The following is a 20805-nucleotide window of genomic DNA, read 5'->3' on the forward strand; positions in this document are numbered from 1 at the left end:
GTCAAAAAGAAGTTGGGGGGCACGGGGTGGGGCAGACCATCACTAGAAAGGGGAGGGGAGCCTGGTCTTAAATTCAATCAAATGTGCAAGAACAAGGACACTTATTAAGGGAGAAAAATGTTTCTTAGGTTAATGCTCAGTCTTAGCAGCCTGAGTCCTCCTGAGTGCCCAACCAATGCAGAGAGAAGCCAGATCATTTAACTTCTCTAAAATTCGAAGGTGTCCTCCCAGGGAGAGAAGTGCAGTCTGCATCTGGGGCCAACCCTTGCAGAAAGGGGAAGGGCAGGTCAGCCCCAGCAGGATCCTGCTCTCTCAGGCTGATCCCCGGGGTCAGGGAGGATGGGAAGCATCCTGACTCTGATACCACTCCTATATATCTTTCTCCTCAAAGATCCTTGTGTTACTTCACACACACTAAAAAAAAAAAAAAAGGTGTCTGACCTCAAAGCGTATCTCTGCTCTGTAAGCACCAAGGCATACAAAGCTAACAATTTTAAATGGAACCAGTATCAATATTTACAGATATTTAGTGTGTGACTAGAAACTATGGGGAACAGCAATTTAGGAAAAGTTCAGTAAAATCAGGAAGCAGGCAAGAAGGCTGAGTAATAGCCACCATCCAATCCCTTCCAGCTAATAAGCGATGGCAACTCTGTATCCAGAGCTCAAAGGGGTGGGGACCCGCCGTGGGGACCCTCACACACACGCTTGCCCCTCAAGAGGGGGTGTCACTAGGGACTGTTACCACACCCCTTCTCACTTGCCTGGTTCCCCATTATAAAATTCTACCAATATGGATTTTTACTACTGTATCTATCTTGGCCAGAGTATCAGGGAAAAGAGGAAAATATAACTATTTCGGAATTTCAATAAGTTGTATCTCTTCGAATTGTTTCCTGTAGATTCAGTATTGCATTAGTATTCTAGACCATGTCATGCCACTCAGCTCTTATTAAACAGGCACTCCACCCAGCTACATTTCTTTTTTATCTACGTTTGTAAAATGGTAAACTCCTTGAAGCTATTTCAGCTGCAGTCTTTGTACATAAAACAATATTTTAACAAAATTCATATTCATTATAATTGCTTTAAAGATGTGCAAGCACACACACATTGGTCATTTAATCCTTGTTTACCCTTAGGACACTTGAGTAATTGGCATAATAACTTGAAAGGCAAATCAAATCTCATTAATGCTTTCCAAGTACTTCAAAAATCTCAAGTCAATGAATGTTTTGGGAAGTACTCCTATCAGGAGGAAAACACACAGGGAAACATTTTACCATTTAGTTCCTGGAAAGGTTTTTTTGATTTATTTATTTATTGAGTCTCAGGAAACTGTTGGTTTTGATTCTTCTAGAAAATAAGACTGCCTGAGGAAACTGCTAGAGGAGTTTAATACGGTTTGCGAGGTGAGCTCTGGATATATTAAGAGCTACAGTTCAAAGAAGAAACTACCCAGACCCTGTAACACACAGGACTGTCTCGGATGTTGATAAGGTTACAAGCACAGCTCAGCCCCCAAGCTGCTTACAGGTCTGCTGGGAGGGACCATTCATGCCCCCATCGGAAGTGGGCCTTCAGCACACAAGGAGATGTTAAAAACTCATCTAAATACATGACAGTCTAGTGCGAAACTGAAAGCACCAAGGTGACTTCATGACTAGTACCAAATGTTGAATAAATATCGATTGACTGAAAAACTCAATAAGCCTCTGTAAGGAAGAGAAAGATAAAGAAGATGGCTTCATTCTTATGCTAAAATAAAATGTAAGAGTTAAAAAGAAAAAGACATAGGAAAGACTAGGAGTAGGAGTTCAGGGAGAGATCAAACATGACCAAGAGTGGTCAAAGAAGATTCTAGAGAAAAGGTAAGAACCAGAGGAAGGCCTTGGAGGAGTGGCTGATTCAGACTTGCCAAAAAAAAAAAACGGGGGCGGGGGGTGGGGGGGGACAGGAGGACCCTAGCAAGTGAGGGCACAGTGGGACCATGCATCAGGTGTGATCAAGGTCAGCCAACTAACCAGTTACAATGTTGGACAATACATGTCCTGCCCTGTCTAAACATTCACGGAGGTTGTCCTATGTCCTGGGCCCATTCACATCCTCATCATCTCATTTAAAAATTCGCAGAAGCAGACTCAACGAGCACTCACAAAAACTCAGACTACAGCAAAGAGAATTGGAGGGCTAAGGCAGATGTTTCTGCCTTCCAGAGTCCACAGAGGCATCACTTCCTTTCCCTGAAGCAGTGACATTCCCAAAGCTGGGTGACAATGGTGTCTCCCGGGCTCTATCCTAAAAAGGCAAGCAGGGAGCACAATACCCCCAAGCAAAAGAGCCTCACGTCCTCAGGATGAGCAGCATCTGCTTTTTCTTGTTGGTATACAAAGTACTAGGGTATTAACAGCTAAAATAAAGAAGCCCTGGGTTGATATCAACTTATCTTCAATTTACCTCCAGCTAACACCCACCTTAATTGGCTTGACTGTTTTAACTAAAATGAGCAATTTAAAACAGTGGGCCAACGAGCCCAACAGTACGAAGACTAAACACACCTTGCTGTGTGTTTGCCTGTTTGCTTTTCTAGTAAATATTCAACAATATATTTATAGGAGTTAAGTGATCGTTTTCCCTCTGTATGAGTACCAGTATAGTGATTAAATGGTTCCCATTGGGAAATGCCAGGCTTGCTGGCAAGTCAGCCTTCAGACTCTTTCAAAAGAGCATTACCTTGCATCCTTCATGGAGCTAGATGGGAGAGATAGTGTTTCTATTTAATCATCTGCTCACCACAAAGGGAAGCCACACTAACTTCAGCAGGAAAAGTGTGTGCATTAAATTACTTCTGAAGCTCCCTGAACAGTAAGGCTTGTAGGTTTGGGACTGCATTACAATTAAGTAATAATGAAAGAGAAATCATGTCTTTTGATCAAATAACGCATTAATCCTACCATATACCAGGTATCGTTGTTCACTCTCCAGGTAATGCTGACTTTGGGGGTGACTGTGTTGGGAAGATCCCCTGCAGAAGGGAAAGGCTACCCACTCCAGTATTCTGACCTGGAGAATTCCATGGACTGTATAGTCCATGGGGTCGCAAAGAGTTGGACACGACTAAGCAACTTTCACTTTCGCTTTCTTCCTTATTCCACAGGACAGGACGCAGGCACAAAGTGAAGGAAAAGGGGGTGCATCTTGGAAGACAATGGCAATTAAGATGCCCTGGAAAGCTCTCAGGTGAGAATTAGCATTCACCACATCATCAAGGAAATCCTAGGTAGTTTTAATGGAAGGAGGGTCTAGTCATTTCTTAAGGTTCAGCATGTACAAAACATTTTCTGCAGAAAGTCTACATCCCTCACAAGCCCCCAGTTCATGCAGCCCACTACCTGAGCAGGGCGGATGCTGTTTAGGACTCCTCTTCACCACTTCAGACCAGAGTTCACTAAGCAATTAGCAGGATGGCGAGACTCTCCCGGGAGGCATTTGAGAACAAGTTTTTCAAGCACTTTAGAAGCATTTATATATACCTAACATGCCATTAATCATTCTTATCTGTTCATTAAGGCCGGCTCCCTCAGGACTTCCACCCGCCAGTTCTTACTCCTCCTGGTTCTTTTATCTACATAGCTGAAAAGGAGTCTATTTCCTTTAAAACATATTTTATAATTAAAAGACTTCATTAATTCACAGGGGTGTGTTCCACCGATGAGTCGGCACTTTCAGAGTACTATTAAACATACACAGAGGCCATTCTCGGGAGGGTCTGCATAGAAGACAAACCACGCAACCACAGCTTGATTTAGGGATACATCGTCAACACTGAAGAGATTTTAGACCATTGCCATAGCATCATATAAACCTTCAGTCCCTATCGACACACATGACTTCCTTCTGTCTCCTACTGCAAAGGGAGCAGGGTTTTCAATTCCACTGCAATCTACTTGATACAAACTACAGGCAGAAAGGAAATCAGATACTGTAACAATCAAAAGCAATGAGTTTTAAATGTCATGCCAGTTGTGACGTGACTATACCTCTGCCGGGGACTCTCCCACACCCACGTTCCATCCTCTGCTGGCTCCCGGGTTCATCCATCCCAGCGCAGCAGGCAGGGAGGCTCCAAGCAGTGTGAGATGCAGCCAAAAGCCTCCTGGTCTCATTCTGTTGAATCTGTTGAGAAAACGACAAATGCCCAGCACTAAGCACTGCAAAATATAAACAAGTCAAGGGGTAGTTAGTGAGTGAGTACTTGCTCTCCAGAATCAGATAAATATTGAGTTTATATGCTGGCACCAGGTCTTCTGGTTTACCGTGGAAAAGTTACACTACTTTGGAGCCTCATCTCTACAGTGGGGTCAATAATATGTACCCAAGAGGGCTGCTGCGAGGGCTGAAGGAGGCAGGGCTGGGCACACAGTAAAAGCTCTAAATGCTGACTGGTATGCAGAAACCCACTTGAAACACACCTGTCACCACATCTGTAAGAACAAATGAGGGTGGAAAGGCTGAGACACCACTGAGAGGTTACCATGTGTCCATGCTTCCGTTTCTGCAGACAGCATTTGCAGTGGGGCATACAATAAACACGGGTGAGAAATCATGTTAAATCTGTAGCATTCCTGTTTGTAGCTGAGGACAAAGTTAATAAGATAGTGAACTTCAAAATATTAAGGGGTCTACTCTTTTCATTTCTGTTCTAAGACCAATCCTTCTTGTAGTAGAATTCAAGCATCCACCAGATAACAGGATTTCGGTAACATTTAAGATATTTTATGAGACTCTGTTTGGTATTGTCTAAAATACTAGAGGACAAGAAATGGGCAATTGAAAGTAATAAAAGAATTACATGGATGAAAAAAACACAAAGGATCAGTTGTAATAAAAATTCAACGTCCTAATATATGCTGGGCATTGTGTTAAGAGGACAAAGACACAGACTGGTGCATTTGTCCAATTAGCTGTCCTTTTTAAGGTTTCCACTGTGAACATATTCCAGCCTTAATTTCAGTATCTCTGAGAAACATAGCCAGATAGAGCCCATCATGCAGTATTTACAACTCTTACCCAAGGAAACTTTAAGGGTTATTGATTTCTGTGAGCACCACACAATTTAGCGCTTAATTGCATGTGGTCCACACTGCCTCGTGCTCAGGGCTGCGGAGATGAAAACAGAGTGCCTTGGAGGCCAGCACCCCCTGTGAGTTGGCTCAGGGATGGTCCAGAGAGGTGTCCGAGTCAGAGATGACGAGCTGCTTGAGAGACCTTACAGCCTGTTTGAAGGATCCACCCATGCTCACCCCCAAATCCAACAGCTTAGAAGGATCCCTGTGCTACACAAGTAGAGGGATCAAATGATCACCAGAGCTGCTGCCAGGGCTGCCAAACAAATACACTGCCTGCCACCTTCCAGGCTTCCTGTGGCTGCCTTCCACACCCCAATAAAGCTGCCGTTCCAGACTTGCTTTATGTCCCCTACTTCAGACAGAAATACCCACAGCAATGAGGAGATAGACTAAAACTTGTGGGCATGTAACACTGGCCTATGAGAGGCAAGGTTATAAGTTATGGCTATCTTTTAAGGGAAGGTTTTTTTTTTTTTTAAGGAGTCCACAGGCTCCTACTCCTACCTATGTTTCTTCAGCCATTCATCTTGGACATCTGTATGGAAAGCTGGAGCTACCGGGGAAAGAGTCGGGGTGGCCAGTAAATCCAATGTGACAGTCATGGTCTCAGCGCCATCTGCGCCAGCTTCCCCCCTCTGAGGAAGGCAGAGCTAAGTGGAACCCATGCGGCGGCTACCTGGGAAAAGGCTGCAGCGTTATCAGCAGCCACCCAGCACTACGTTCCCCATCTGGGGCTCGAGCTAGGGTGTGTGTTCTTACAGGGAGGAGGAGGAGGGAAAAATCACATTCAGGACTAAAAGAGAATAAAAATTACTTTCCCTAACTGCAACCAGTTTTTCTAAAAATAAATAGGGCAACACCCTACTCTCCATAAATTATTCTCCTCTGAACACAGAGCCATGTTCCAGAGACTGCAGAAAGCAGCTATTCGATTTTTGGAATTTGTTTTTCTTCAAACAAGCAACAGTAATTCAAGCTGGAACTAGAAAGACACTGCTTCCCACTCTACTTTTATTCATCCTTCCCAACTTATCCACCACTTATCCACCCACTTATCACACAGTGTTCATGGAGTAAGCATACATTCCAAAGGTCTTCTCTCCCTTTTCATGCCTTCAAGCCTAAATAAACTAAAAAACAGCAAGACAATCAAAACTTACTCTAGATAACTTACAGATGTCAATTCCTGGAGTTATAAAATATTCAAGCCACAATATCGAGTATTTAGTTTTCAATTTGTCTAGTAACCCAAGACCAATTATTTTGGATGCTTTATTATTAATGGATGGCATCAGAATAAATTGTGTTCATTCCAATTGTTTTGGAAAGCACCAAATCACTTCATTCAAGAGGGTGTACCCAGACCTCTGACATTAACCCAGCTGGCCTGAGCTGTTTCAGGAACCTGAGCTGCAGCATTGCTGCACTTGGAATTGTCCCTGGTTTTGTCTAGATCGTGTTGAGGTTCCCATAGGATTTTACTGGATGACAGGGAAACATGAACCAGGCCAACTTCTGAAATATTCCTAGGCAGCCTCTCTGTAAAGTTTATTTCAGCTTGGCCACCACCGGATTAAACTTCATTTGCACGGTGGATGCGTCTGAGATGTCACTTTATACTCAGGGTGATTGACAATTCATTCCATCTACAGCAGCCACAGCCTTAAAATTTACAACTCAAGTTTTATGACAGTTCAGTTCATAAAAAAAAAGAATTAATACTGGGTCTAAATCAATTTTGATGATCTGTCTAATAACCAAATAGAGATTATCTATTTGGTTAACACTTACATAGCAATTACTGTGTGTCAGGCACTGTTCTAAATGCTTTATAGGTACTAACTCATAACCCTCATTGCTATTCCATGAGGAGGGCAAGGATTAGCTCCTAGTTAGATAACAGAGGAGATGGGTCACAGAGAGGGTTAAGTACCCTGCCAAGACCATGTGGCAAATAAATGACAGAGCTGGGACTCCAAGCCAGCCAGGTGGATGTGGATCTATATTCAAACCCTGTCCACTGAGGCCTCTTGATCCTTAGCAATATTTCATTTGGATGAATGGGAGTTTTTAGTATGATGGGGAAACATCTACGTAGAACAAAATCGGAGGCCCTGAGCCCCAGGTCTCTCCTCTGAAAGATGCCGAGACCTTGTTCCTCCAGCTTCCGGGGCTCCAGCAAGCAGAGGAGCAGAGCGAGGGGGAAGTCAAGCTGCCCCCTGCCCCACACTCCACCTAAGATGGGGCCACACGGCACACTCGCCTCGGCCCTCATCACTGCTGTCTTTATTGGCCTAGAATGAATGTGGCTGAAATAAAAAAAAAAAAAAAACCCATGAGGAGATGCAAAGGATGCCAGGCAGCAAGGGTGCCCTTCAGCTCACTGGCAATACCAGTCAGCCTGGTAGATGGTCACTTTGGGGAAAGAGGATCTATTGAAAGATTAATTACTCCTCAAATTCAAATAGTGCTACTGGCCCTCAGACAGAAGAACATACAACAAGAATCTCCCCATCATAGAAGGAGGAAGGTATCACCAATAAGGTCACAAACCCTCTTTTTCAACCTAGAGCTCCTTTTGAAATCAATTTAGGTTTATAAGCTTCATCCAATCCATGCTAGAGTCCCAAGATTGGTTATAAATCTACCTGAGATTGTTCTCATAAAAGATCTGGGACTATTTCTCCTTTCAAACAACTTATAAAACACAATCACTTAATATTTAAGATATCTAGTTTCCAAGGAAAGTACTTCACTGCTTCTTCTGGGGTTTCCCACCTGAGCCTCATGTTTCCTCATGCTCAGGAGAATCAGGTGCCAGGCTGGCCACTGATTAGACAGGCACCAAAGGCCTGGAAGGTGGAAAGAGTCACCCAATATATAAAGCCAATTCAGTGGCCAGACCTAGACTAACACTGGAGCATCCTGACCCCCTAGGCAACTGCTTTGTTTCTCATATCATCTCAAATTTACTTATGGAATATGTATGCATTCTCTCTTTAGACAGACTGATTTTGCTTTTTTTAAAGTTATGAATGAGCCCTATTTCACCTTGCTGTGAAAACCACAGGATTTCCTGGTGTTATAAGTTGATAGCTATACTATTATTTATTTGTATTTAAAATTATAGAGGTACTACACATCTGTAGACTGTAACATTCCAAATACTGACTTGCTTTCTGAAGAAAGTGGAAAAACCATGACCAAAGAAGGCAAATGGTCTGGGAGAAATAGATATGAATGTGTAAACTCCAAATCTGCCCCACCAGAAAACATACAGTGGCATGCAATCTGTCTTTACTGAACAGGGTCAGAGGCCAGAGAGAAGCACTGACATAAACACAAACTTCTCTTTCCTCCTCCAGGAACCACCCTGTTTGGGAAGAATTTGGGAAGAATTCTGACCCTCAGAGCTCTGGGGAAGATTATTTCCTGGTTTGTTCTCTCTTGTCTTTTTTCTCAGAATATGGTGACATTACCAGTCTAGACATTATGGAGTAGTCACGCAGAAACGGCTCCTCTTTGTCACAGACAGGACCAGAAATTACAAAGATGATTTGGCAGAACTGAGCAACACCATCCAGCCTTGAAGAGGACGGTAAGGTTTGTGACTTTGAGCCTCCTGAATTTCTAACCTAATTGAAAAGTGTATGCTCTAGCCAACTGCTTTTGGGTGCATTGCCTTTTACACATGTGATGCTGGCAATCAGCAACACACACCAAAATCTTACAGTTCTCTCTGCATGCTTGCCCCATGTTCAAAGAAAAAAAAAAAAACACATCAAAAGCCCAAACTAAAACCAGAAAGCTATCTGCTAATTTCTTCTGCAAGGCTTAGGACTGCAGTTTTGATTGGTGAGTCTTTTAGGAAAAAAGAAAGGGGTTCAAACTTCCTAAAATAGTTTCTAAAATACCAATCCAAGGAAATTAGGCATGGAAACATATGAAGGCAACCATGAAGCAAGCCATAATGAAGTTATATTACATTTCCCAGTAATTATCTACTCTGTATCTTTGGTTAACTGTTCCTACATTTGATAAATTTGATATCTAAATTAGTCTATGTGTAAATCTATGACACTCCTATTTACTATGAAATTAACATATAGAATCCTCAACATTCAGATTATACTTCTGGAGTACAATGTTCTCTCCACTGTAGTTCTGTTTTACTTGAAGTTGCATGCCGTGTGTTATGCACCAAGATAGAAAATGTAAGGAAAGATGTGCTCTTGAAATAACTGCCTAATTTGATTAACTAGTAAGCACACAGCATCACAAGAAGGTTGAGTTTGAAAAAAAAAAAGAAAATACCAAAAAAGGCAAAGTAGCAATTAAGGAAATTTTTAGGAAATCCCTACTAGTCAGTGCCAATTTCTGAAATATAATGTCGAACAAAAGATCACATCATGAAGATCACTAAAAAAGGTTGAGGGGGAGCAGGGTGTGGGGGTGAGGGGAAGCCTGCAGCCCTTAGGAGGAGAAGAATCCTGAATGACTGGCAGATCAAGGTAGAAAAATTCAATCTATCCCTCCCTCAACTACCTCCAGGACCCAGCCAAAGGGATAAAGGTTTTCCCCGTACCCAGAACAAGTTGCCCCTCTCTGTAAAAAAAAAAGAAAAAAAAAACCTTCCTGGAATTAATAATAATAGAGGGTGGGCAAAAAAATGGAAGAGAGGAAAATCCACTGTAACTTTTATTAAGCAATTTATATTCATTACATCAAAGACTATTTTCTTGCACTGACCTTTGCTCTGTCTGAAGTCTTTGGAGAGAGGGCTGTCTTTTTTTATACAGGATGGGAAGAAAGTGAACATTCATCTGAATGTGTTTACACAGAAATAATCTAGTAATGCTGCAGTGTCTTCTCACAAAACTACGATGGGAAGCAGACATGGCCCTGTAGGGCATCAGCTCAGGTCTTGCATGAGAGCTACTGCCTAAGCGCTACTGGACCTCTGGGGTCAGGGACGCCACATCCCTCACTCCCCTGGCGCGTGCTTCCCAGGTGAGCAGCTCCATCTGACCATTGCCCAGACCCACGGCCTGTCTGGATCATTCCAGGATCAAGAGGACACTGTTAAAAGTCATCTCTCGCTTTCCCCTAACCCTGATGGTAGAAAAATAATTCGAGACTTTTAAGAAAAGTCCGAATTTCTTCCCGACCCCTTTTCTCGCCTCATGAATTGTGAAATGGGCCCATTTTGGAGCGCACATTTTTAGTGCCACGTCCTACTAAAATTCTGTTTGGCCCAGAGAATGTGGACGGATGTGTGTGTCTCAGGGGCCCATCGAGTACAATTTCTGGTGCACAGGTTGGCTACAAATTCACGAAGGGAACAGACCAAAGCTAGTGGCGTTGTTTTCCGCTCGCCGGAAACCTCGGCGGAAGCGACACCTAGAGGGAAGCGGTGGCAAGGCTGCGGAAGCGCTATTCATCAATGTCGGCGACAGTGATCAGGAGCGAGGTCTGCTGGACAGCGCACGGGGGACCAACTCCGAGCTAGACGCAGACCTAGGCGGCCCAACGCTGTCTTGTCCCTAGGAGCTTACATAGACGGACACGCGGCACGGGATGCTCGCCACGTTCCGGGCATGGTGAGAAACCCTACTGCTTCCAGTAGGTTTCTGCTCCTGCCAGTGGGGTGGGCGCCAAAGTCCTCAGGTGGCAGGCCTCAAGGGGCACCGCTTCGTCAGCTGAAGGCAGCCCCGAAGGCTCGCGCCAAGCTCTCCTTCCTAAACTCGAGGGGACACGCGCTCCCAAAGCGGAGCGCGCTCTGCCCGAGTCGCCTAGGTCCCCCCGAAACTTGGAACACGTTTTGTGCTGGCGCAAAGACGGGAGGGAGATCGCCCACATTACAAGCTCTTAGGACCAAGCACGGTGCTTTAACACCCCCCTAACAAACTGCTTGCTACTGACTCCCCAGCAAGTAATACCGGCACTTGCTTGGAACAGCGACCGGCTGAGCGGAAGGAGAGTAGTGAGCTGCCCGAACCGAGTGGGGTCCCGGGTCTTTCCCCACCTCCTCCGCGGAGCCCGAGCGCTCAGTCCTGGACGCGGCGGCCCTCCGGGTTATGAGGGCCAGGCCCGGGCGCCGCGGGCCCTTTGAGCTGCAGCGAGCAGGTGCCAAGTTTCCCCGCAAAGCTGGAGGAAAGAGGTAGTGAGGACGCCCGCCCCACGCCCCAGCCCGGGGTCAAGGGCACAAGTCCCAGCCCAGGTGCAACCGCGCTCCCCGAGGCCGCTCGGGATCCAGAGCCCAAGATCCGCACCTGCAGGGACTCGGAGCCCGGCGCCCGCTGCGGGCTCGGCCCGAGTGGTTCTGCGCGGTGCTACGCGCCAGCCCGGTCACTCTGGTCCCCACTGCAGACTTGCCACATGCCTCGGCGCCCCAGCCTTTACCCCGAGTCCTGGCTCAGATCGGGTTAGCCCTGCCTAGCCCGGGTGCGGGGGTCCCGTGCCCGCCTCCCCGCAGGCAGGCAAACTTAGCTCACCCGGAGCGGCGGTGAGGACAAGCAAGCACCCAGCCGGGCCCTGCAGGCAAACGCGGGGCCGCTGGCGCACGGATCCCAACGGGGTGCAGGGGGGCCGGCTGGCGGCGGTGGCGGCTTGGCACCTTCCCCACGACCGCTCCGAAGCTGCGCCGCGTACCTGAGGCGGCCGGGGCCGAAAGGAAGACCAGGTGGCCGGACTCGGAGGGCGGGAGGGAGCGCCCCGTGGTGGCAGCGGCGACCCGGCCCCGCGTCCTTCGGTCGGTCTCTCTGGCTGTCGGCGGGTCCTGGGCGCGCTGGAGGGCTGTCGCGGCTCCAGCTCTCTGAGCCGCCGCTGCCCGCTGCTGTAGCACCGCCGCGGCGGCTGCCCTATTTCTGCCGCCGGGACCGGAGCCCGTGACGTCACCCTCCGGGCCCCGCCTGCCCAATCGCCGCCACCTGTGCGCGCCGCCCGCCCGCCGCTCAGACCCGCGCGGGGCCCGTGGCAGGTGCGCGGAGCAGCCGGGCGCGCACTCGGGGTGGGAGGGCTCGGGCGCTCCGGGGCGATCTCTGCAGCCGCAGGGGGAGGGGGTGAGCTCCCCGCCCTGGCAGTGTGGATCCCTGCAGGCAACGAGCCCTCCCACCGGCCGCCCCCAACACACCCTTCCTCTCCTCTTCTCTGGCTCTTTTCCCGGTGGGGCTCCTGAAGGCTGTGCTCTCAAGATGCGCGGCTGCTCTTAATCAGCTGCCATAGCTTGCGCGGCTCAGGCGGGCCGGCACACCGCACCAAGAGAGCTGTCCCTGGAGGCAAAGTCAAATAACACTCCCCCTTGCTGAGTACCAACAACCGGCCAAATAGCGAAGTTTTCCTCTCTTTCCGAATCTGCCTTCTATCACTGCAGAATCTTACGAAATCATACGCATACAGAGGCAGTCCCAGGTGACGTTTGCCTAGCCTGGCCAAGGTCTGACCGGAGCGTCCTTTCTTCTCCTAAGCTTAGAACCGATGAGGCCCAGAGCTCGCCTCCAAGCCTGGCGCTCCCAAACCTTTCTGGATCCCGTCTCAACATCTACAGCTTTTGCAGACCACAGTCCAGTGATCATATTGTTTTCTTTAATTGGCCTAAAGATCAGTCTTGGTGACCAAATAAACTGGAAACTTTGTAACAACTAGCCCCTCCCCCCGCCAATGGTCATACTGTGGGTCCAGGGTGGCATTAAACTTAGGAGGGAGACTCCAGCCAGACAAGTCTGGTGGTAACTAGACTAGTTACCTGATGGGTAGGCGCCTTTGAGGGTTGGAGGGGGGATTCTGCTCTGGCTGTGTGGGCAGCAGGTGATGCCCTGGCATGGGGGGGGGAGTGTCTTGTTCATGCCTCTGTGATCTTTCCTGGCCTGGAGGAGGGGCAGAGGGGCTTTTCTGCTGTTAAGGTTAGTTAAATATCAGGAGAAGCGAAACTGACATGGAAGAAGAACTCTTATATTTGTTTGTTCCTTCTACAGGGGCCTCGTGTCTACCAGGCACTGTAGGAGGTGCTGGGGAGACTGCAGTGGATGGGCCAGCATGTTCCCTGCCCTTACACAGGTTTAGTTCTGGGATGCAGCCCTCCCTCTATTATCACTCAGCTTGTAACCTAGAGCCATTTGTATTTCTGCTATTGGTATGCTTCCCCATCTGTAAAATGAGGACTTGGAGGAAATCTGGGTGACTTCCAGGTCTCACTCTGCTGTGACTTCTCCCCTGGATACCATGATTTGTCCTCAGAAGCATAAAGGCTGCTCCATGTTCCATGCCCCTGGCCTTGGCAGGCATGATGCTCTCTCAGAATTGACCATGAATCTTTGCCAAGGCCACCCATGACTGAAACTCCAAGGCTGGCTTGAGGCCAGACTCTCTGCAGCCAGACCAGGAAAGGGACAGCACTTTTCATCGTGGGAAAAAGAAGATGAAGACAGCATGTAAAAGGTAGTCAGGAAGTTTGGAAACATATTGAGCCCCCTCTGAAGTCAGTGGTCAAGATAGAGTCCCCACAGCCTGGAGGCTGGGTTCAGCCACCTTCCCAGACTTTGAGGCGTTTGGAAAAGCCAGTTTCTGTTCTCAGCTCTGAACACAAAGTCCCTGAGTCAGCCTAGTGACCCTGTTACATAACCAAGGCAGGCCTTGGGGTATGTGTTTTTTAATAATTCAGGGTCATATGTAAGTCAGGGTCTGTAGATCGACTGAGATCAGAAATAGCTCCCTTTAATGCAGGGACTGGACTTCCATAAACTTTCTTCACTTCCTACAGAAGCAGAGAAATGTAGCTGCTGCAAATCTGATGTTTGGAATATCCCTTAGAGATAATGCTAACATCTGAAGTGAGCTATTGTGACTACTGTGCATAAAATAAGACTGGAATTAAAAGTCACCTTGGAATAAAAAAGGTGAAGTGTGAATGACGAAATAAAACAAGCCTTCAGGGAGGCAGCATCAGATGCCAGCAGACCTTGACACTTCTTTCAGTTGCTCTGTGCTTTCACCTCTCAGAGCAATTCTTGGTTTAATAATACTCCCCAACTTGGAAAATGGGCTAGATTTTACACATAGAATTTCAGAATTCGCCTGAAATCTTGTTTCAGGACTTGCAAGCACACTGATGATTCTCAGTAGCCAACTGTGATGCTTAAATGTTGAAATCATACAATTCAGCAAGTTTGAAAGGAAAAAATTTAAAAGCAACATAAATTCAGATTACTTCCCAGGCAGACTCAGAGACACACAAGAGAAACTTATCAGTGTGTTTTGTTTTTTTTTTTTACCAGATCAGGAAGTTTAAAAATCCCCAATGTGTATTAGGGGTTTTACTTTGCCAGTTTTAAAACTTTTTTCTGTCTCTAATCTTAACAAAACCACAACCATATGACTAAAAACTGCTGCCAAATAATGGTGTCTCCTACAGGTCATTTCAGATTGCAGCTGCACATTAGATACTCAGAGATGACACACAGCTGTGGGGATCAGAAGGATCAGATTCTACCAAAAGTTACTCTGTCCCAAGTCCACCTTGGGCAAATCAGACAGTCCCCAGAAATACCCATCAGAAGCCAGACCAGGAAGTCACATTAGAAGGTGGGAATAGGCAGGGAACAGTATTCCTTGTCTTGCATAATTTAACATTCTGCTTCCTCCCCAGAAATGTCTTAGTAAATCTTCAAACCAAACTATGTAGTTGACTGAAGAAGCAGTCTGGATCTTAGGAGAGCCCTGGTCAGAGAGGCAAAAAGACTGGGTCCCTGGCCTGCCTCTGTCCCTCTCTGGCTGTGTGAGTCAGGATGAATCCTACCTTTCCTTGGCTTGTTTCCTCAGCTCTTAAGAGGGGGTTTGGGAGAGGGTGGAGGGGGAGGCAGTCATACTCAGTGAGCTTCTGAGAGCATTTTCAATTCTGCAAGTCGATGCCTTTATTTTGCTAGAAGTTAGGCCTACTCGGATCTAAAGCTGTGACATGAAAGGCTTCCCTTAAGTCTAATATTAATTCTTAAGTGATGATTCATTGTCATCTAGAAGTTAAGGCAGTGGAGACACCAAATTCAAAATCCTAGACCTAAAATCACACTCAGAAATAATTATTTTAAACTCTGATTTAGGGAGAAAGGGAGTCAGCATGGAGATAAGGTATTCATTTGGGAGAGAACTGATTTGGGAAATTTTTCAAGGCAATGAATTGGTATAGGGTTGGAATTTTAATTAAGAAGGTGGGATGAATGAGAAGATGTAGTGATGGAAAGGGACTTGTGACTGGAGAGAGCGGAGGGAGATGAGAACCAAAACCCTTTACCATAGTACTGTTCCAGAGACAGAAGTCCCACCGAACTCCCAGGGCCCAGATTGATGGTACAAGGGGCCTAAGAAAGGCACTGATGACAAGAGGAAATGAAGCTCAGCTACTCTCAGAATTCCATGTGCACACGGACCATCTGAGATGAGAAGGCCACAAAGCAGCATGTGTACTAGGATTAGAAAGCAAGGTGAAAGAGGCAACGCAGTAGGAGAGCCAAGGGAGGGGCCAACATCCTTTAATCACAAGGGATATTTTTGTCATGACCCCATTTTCCAACTCACTAGTAGAGGATGGTAAATAGCATGACTGTCTGAGAAGGGGATCACTGGCAAAGATGAGCTTGTACTTACGGAGATTTCATCCGTTTGAATATCTGCTTCATTCAAATGGATATGCAATATTATGGCAGGTCATCCTCAGTGTTATGTAGAGAGCTAAGCAGGATGAGGATGTATCAGATGGCGCTGGACTTGGTTTGTACACTGCTCAAACCTGAGCAGGCATGCTGACCTCTCTGCCCCCGTGCTCCCCCAGGACTTTGGCTACTTGCCTTGCTTCCTGGCCAGAGTGGCCTGATCAACTGCTCTGTACTGTTCGCATATTCTTAGAGCCAGGTGCCTCTGCTGCTATTGCCAGCAGCTCAGATCAAGATGCCCTGTGTGTGGCAACAACTGACAAAGAAATACTGGCATTGGTCAGACTGGAGCCCTGCAGCTCTGGCTTCCCCAGAGGCTACCTGGGGGGCTACTCACTACATCATAGAGGTCGGGGTGGAGTGGGGGTGGGGATCTGCCTCAGGGGTGGGTGGACCTGACCAGTGGGAGATGGGGTGCAGGAGGGAGCCAGCAGATCAATTCTTCCTTCCTTTCCTGGATGATCTGTACAGAGATGCAGAGAGCTCTATGCCTCATCTCAAGACATCCTTGGAGACCAAGCCCTCAGCTACAGTGATTGCAAAGCTGCAGCCCATTCAGTATTTTGTCTTTCTTCTTCCTTGTTCCTGCTTCCCTGAGACTGTATCCCTCCTCAGTCAGGTATCAGCATGTGAGCTTTTGTTTCAGGTTGTTTTCTAGACCAGTGGTCCCCAACCTTTTTGGCAACAGGGACCAGTTTTGTGGAAGACAGCTTTTTCCATGGACCATGAGGGAGTGATGGTTTCAGGATGATTCAAGCACAGTACATTTTTAGTGCACTTTGTTTCTATTATCATTACATCAGCTCCACCTCAGATTGGCAGGCATTAGATCTCAGAGGTTGGGGACCCCTGTTCTAGACAATCCAGGCTAAGAGGAAGAGTAACTCAGAGTGTGGTAATTGTTCTTAAGAGGGCAAATGACAAAGATCTCTCTGAGGAGGTGCTTAGAGCACAGACATGAATAAATGAGGGGACAAGATGTGAGACGATTTAGTGGGGAGAGTTTTCAGGCTGAAGGCACAACGGGCATAAAAAATATGATGTAGGATCTGGCTTGATGTGAGTCAGACCAACACAGCAAAGCAGAGGGATATAGGTCATGTTGCTGAAGAAGGCAGAGAGCTAGGCAAGAGCCAGACCATATGGGCACTCTAGGCTGTGATGCACAATGACTTTAGATCTGATTTAAGGTGTAATGGGAGCCATGAGAGGGTTTTGAGGAGAATGACATGATCTTCTATATGTTTTTAACAGATCACTCTGGATGCTCTATGGAGAATAGATGGCTAGAGGGGATACTGGCTGACAGAAGAGTGAAAGCAGGAAAAACAACTAGTCAGCTGTTGAGAAGTACAAGGTCACATCAGCTCATGGTCATCACTGCATCACACCATCATCGAATGTTCATTGATTGCCAGTCATGCACTAAGCACTGGGCCTGATCCTTCATACATGTTGTTTTACCTAATTCTCCCAACAGCTAACTCCATAAGATCCCCGGTTTATAAGTTAAAGTTAGAGAAGGTACACAGCTTATCTCAGGCAATCTGTCTAGCAAATGGCAGAGCTTGGACGTGATCAAGCATGCCCTCACAATCACGACACAATTCTGCATCAGTGGCACAGAGTGTCTAAACTCTTGGCAGCTAATCCAGATCTCAGAAGTCATGTTCTACAAAGCAGTGCCTAGAAGACCTTTTGTTCTGAACCTATTGGTATGTGTACTTACTTGTTCTCACCGTAAACCACTGTCATATCACAACCAAACACACTGTCTTTCTCTCTTCTCTGACTGAGGAATGTCCGTTGTGTTCGGCACGGTCTAAGTCCATCATGGAGCTCCCATTCTCTCTGCTGGAATCTGGTCAAGGGGTGAGTGAGCAGGGGACCCAGTGCAGGCCAAGGAGAGGTGAGAGAAAGGCAGCTGGGGAGATAAAGAAATGCACCAGAGGAGATAGTACTGCTTTTCTCTCTTGATACCCTTATGACCTACAGGGTCTCCTAGACCCATGTCCACCATCCTGTGACCCTGAGAGAAGCCTTGTGGGCCATGAATGATGGCAGAACACAGGAAGGAACCTAGGACCTTCATGTACTGCTGAAATGAGCTGCTAAAATAACCAACTCTGAGGCTGCCCTAAATTCTAGTTTTCTATTTTCCTCACGACTTAAACCGATTGAGTTTGGCTTTCTGTTACTTAGAGTAGAAAACATACCAAATGAGAAAGAAGCTAAAATGTAAATAAAAGCTGATTTGATTGGCTTTAGACACTCACCATAGGAGATGCATGTATGTGTGCTCAGTCATGCCCGACTCTTTTGCGACCCCATGGACAGTAGCCCACCAGGCTCCTTCCTCTGTTCATGGAATTTTCCAGGCAAGGATACTGGAGTGGGTTGCCATTTCGTACTCCAGGGGATCTTCCTGACCCAGGGATCGAGCCCACGTTCTCTTGTGTCTCCTGCACTGGCAGACAGATTCTCTTGCACTGCGCCACCTGGGAAGCCCGCCATGGGAGATGAGTGTCTGTTAATATTGTCATCATCCCACTTAATTTGTCCAAGAACCCCAGGCTAGTGAAAGACTGAAGTCTCTTGACCCCAGTCCAGTGCTCACACCTATAGTAATTTTCAGTTATGGAGAACATGTCATTAACCAGGACCCTCATTTCCTAATTGCCCTAGATAAGTGCCAGTGGGCACTTAACAGCTGATGTGTTCAGGATACTTTAAAGCTGACAAATGCATGCACACCCACCGCACTGCCCAGCCATATGTGACTTGCAAATGCCTTTCACTGTCTTCAAAAAATTTTAAACTGCTTTTTGCCATTTTTCTGTGGTATGTGACAAAGAAGTGATTTTAACCTTCAAATTATTTAAGAGTATCATATTAAGTATTGTATGCTACAGTTTGTTTTAATGCATTCATTAATAATATTTATAATATGTACTCGTTACAGACAAATTTCCACTTTGTATTATTTAACAACAAATACACAATTAACTCTTTTAAAATTATATAAGAGAAAGCACAATTTTCTACATTATACTGAATAAATATACTAAAAAGTGATACGTCAAATCTGGCTTGGAGAATGTATGTACACTAAAAATACTTTGAGACTTAACTCCATGACGCAGCACCAGTACAAGCAAAAGCTGTTTTCCAAGAATTTATGTCTGAAATTATGGTATTTTATGCTAAAAACACTACTGGTTTATTTTTATAATTTCTATGTTTTGCTTATAAATGACAAGAGGGGACAGATTCTAGGCCGCTATTTGCAAGCACTCTACAAATAGCTTCATTGTGGGTGTGGGTAGACCCTTTATTCTCAATAAATGAAAAGCCAAATTGGGTATAATTGTTACTCTATTTTCTCCTCTTCACACTGTTTTTGAAGTACCAAGGACATCTTGATGCTCCATATAAGGATTTTTTTTTTTTATCAGATGAATGCAATTTTCAGATTGGGGAAGGTAATTTTGAAGTAGGATTACAGTTTTGCCATTTTTTGCTCTTAATTATCTTGTATTTCATCATCGGGTTCCTTATGTTTCTAGTCTTTAAACGCAATCTATTATAGGCACAAATCAAACATATTTGACTAAGAAGAAAAACAATTTAAAATGTAACAGTCTCGACCATCCCAGCAGTTCAGCCAAGAGATAAACTGAGTGATGGAAAAATAAGTGTCCTCATCTGACATCCCTCTAACCACTGTGTGTGCTCACATGTCGCACACCAGCAGGCTTGTAGTCTTTCATTATAAACGGAAAAATTAAATAATGTAGCACTTTTTGTTTTTTCATTAAACCTTTCATTTTTAAATAATTGGAGATTCACGTACAGTTGTAAGGAATAATGCACAGCAATCTTGTGTACATTTTACCTGGTTTCCCCCAATGATACATCTTTGTCACTTACCACTTCTTTCTCACATATCTTGTAAGACCTTTGTCCAGTATCACAACCACATACTGATATTGTTGCTGTCAAGATACACAGTCTCTCCACCAGCACAGGGACCCCTCTTGGGGTCCTGTTATAGCCACACCTCCCACCCGCCCTTCTGTCCCTCACTCCTTATCTCTAACCCCTGACAACCGCTACTCTGTCTTCATTTCTATAGTTTTGTCACTTCAAGAATGTTACACAAAGAGAAGGATACAATATTTAACCTTTGGAATTGGCCTTTTTTCCGGTCAGCATAATTACCTTGAGATTCATTCAAATTGTTTGACATATCAATAGTTGTTCCTCTGTATTCCTGAGTAGTATTCCATGGCATGGAAGCACCACAGTTGCTTAGCTGCCTGGGTTGTTTCCATTTTTGTCTATTACAAGTAAAGTTGCTATTAACATTTGTATACAGGTTTATATAGGAACATAAATTTTCATTTTTCTGAGATAAATGCCCATGAGTACAATTGCTGGTTTGGCTGATAGTTGCATGTTTAGCTTTTCAAGAAATGATCAAACTGTTCCTGAGTGACTATAGCATGTTACAACAATACATGAATGATTCTGTTTCTCTACCTACATTACTGGTGTCACTATTTTTTGTTTTAGTCATTCTGATAGGTGTGTAGCGCTACCGCATTGTGGTTTTAACTTACATTACCCTAGTGAATAGGGATGTTGAACATCTTTTCATGTTCTTAGTTGTCATCTGTATATTCTCCTTATTGAAACGTCTTTAGGCCATTTTCTAATTGGATTTCTTGAGGTTGCTTGTTTTTACTGTTGAATATTAAGAGTTCTTTATACATTCTAAATATTAGTCTTTTGTGAACATGTGGTTTGAAAATATATTTTTCTAGTCTCTAGCTTGTCTTTTCATCCTTTTCATAGAGTCTTTTGCAGAGCAAACAATTTTAATTTTGATGCGGTAAAGTTTATCAGTTTTTCCTTGTTACAGATTTTTTTTATATATATCAAGTCTAAGGCTCACTCTGGTGGTTCAGACA

The 20805-nt window shown here is 45.4% G+C and overlaps 1 protein-coding gene across 3 annotated transcripts in view; it reads right to left on the bottom strand.

Annotated features, from left to right (window-relative positions):
* The window catches only part of FSTL4 (follistatin like 4), a 417881-nt gene extending 405454 nt beyond the window's left edge, over nucleotides 1–12427 (bottom strand). Inside the window, exons 1-2 of one of the 3 annotated variants that reach the window (XM_043912771.1) lie at nucleotides 12262–12427; nucleotides 4041–4176 (exon numbers count right to left, since the gene is read on the bottom strand). In XM_043912771.1, the coding sequence (XP_043768706.1) occupies nucleotides 4041–4166 (126 nt within the window). In that variant the 5' untranslated portion in view covers nucleotides 4167–4176; nucleotides 12262–12427. The other 2 variants (XM_043912769.1, XM_043912770.1) reach the window with 2 other exon arrangements.
* Between the last annotated feature and the right edge of the window lie 8378 nt (nucleotides 12428–20805).

Source organism: Cervus elaphus, chromosome 9, assembly GCF_910594005.1.
Source record: "Cervus elaphus chromosome 9, mCerEla1.1, whole genome shotgun sequence".
Taxonomy (NCBI): domain Eukaryota; kingdom Metazoa; phylum Chordata; class Mammalia; order Artiodactyla; family Cervidae; genus Cervus; species Cervus elaphus.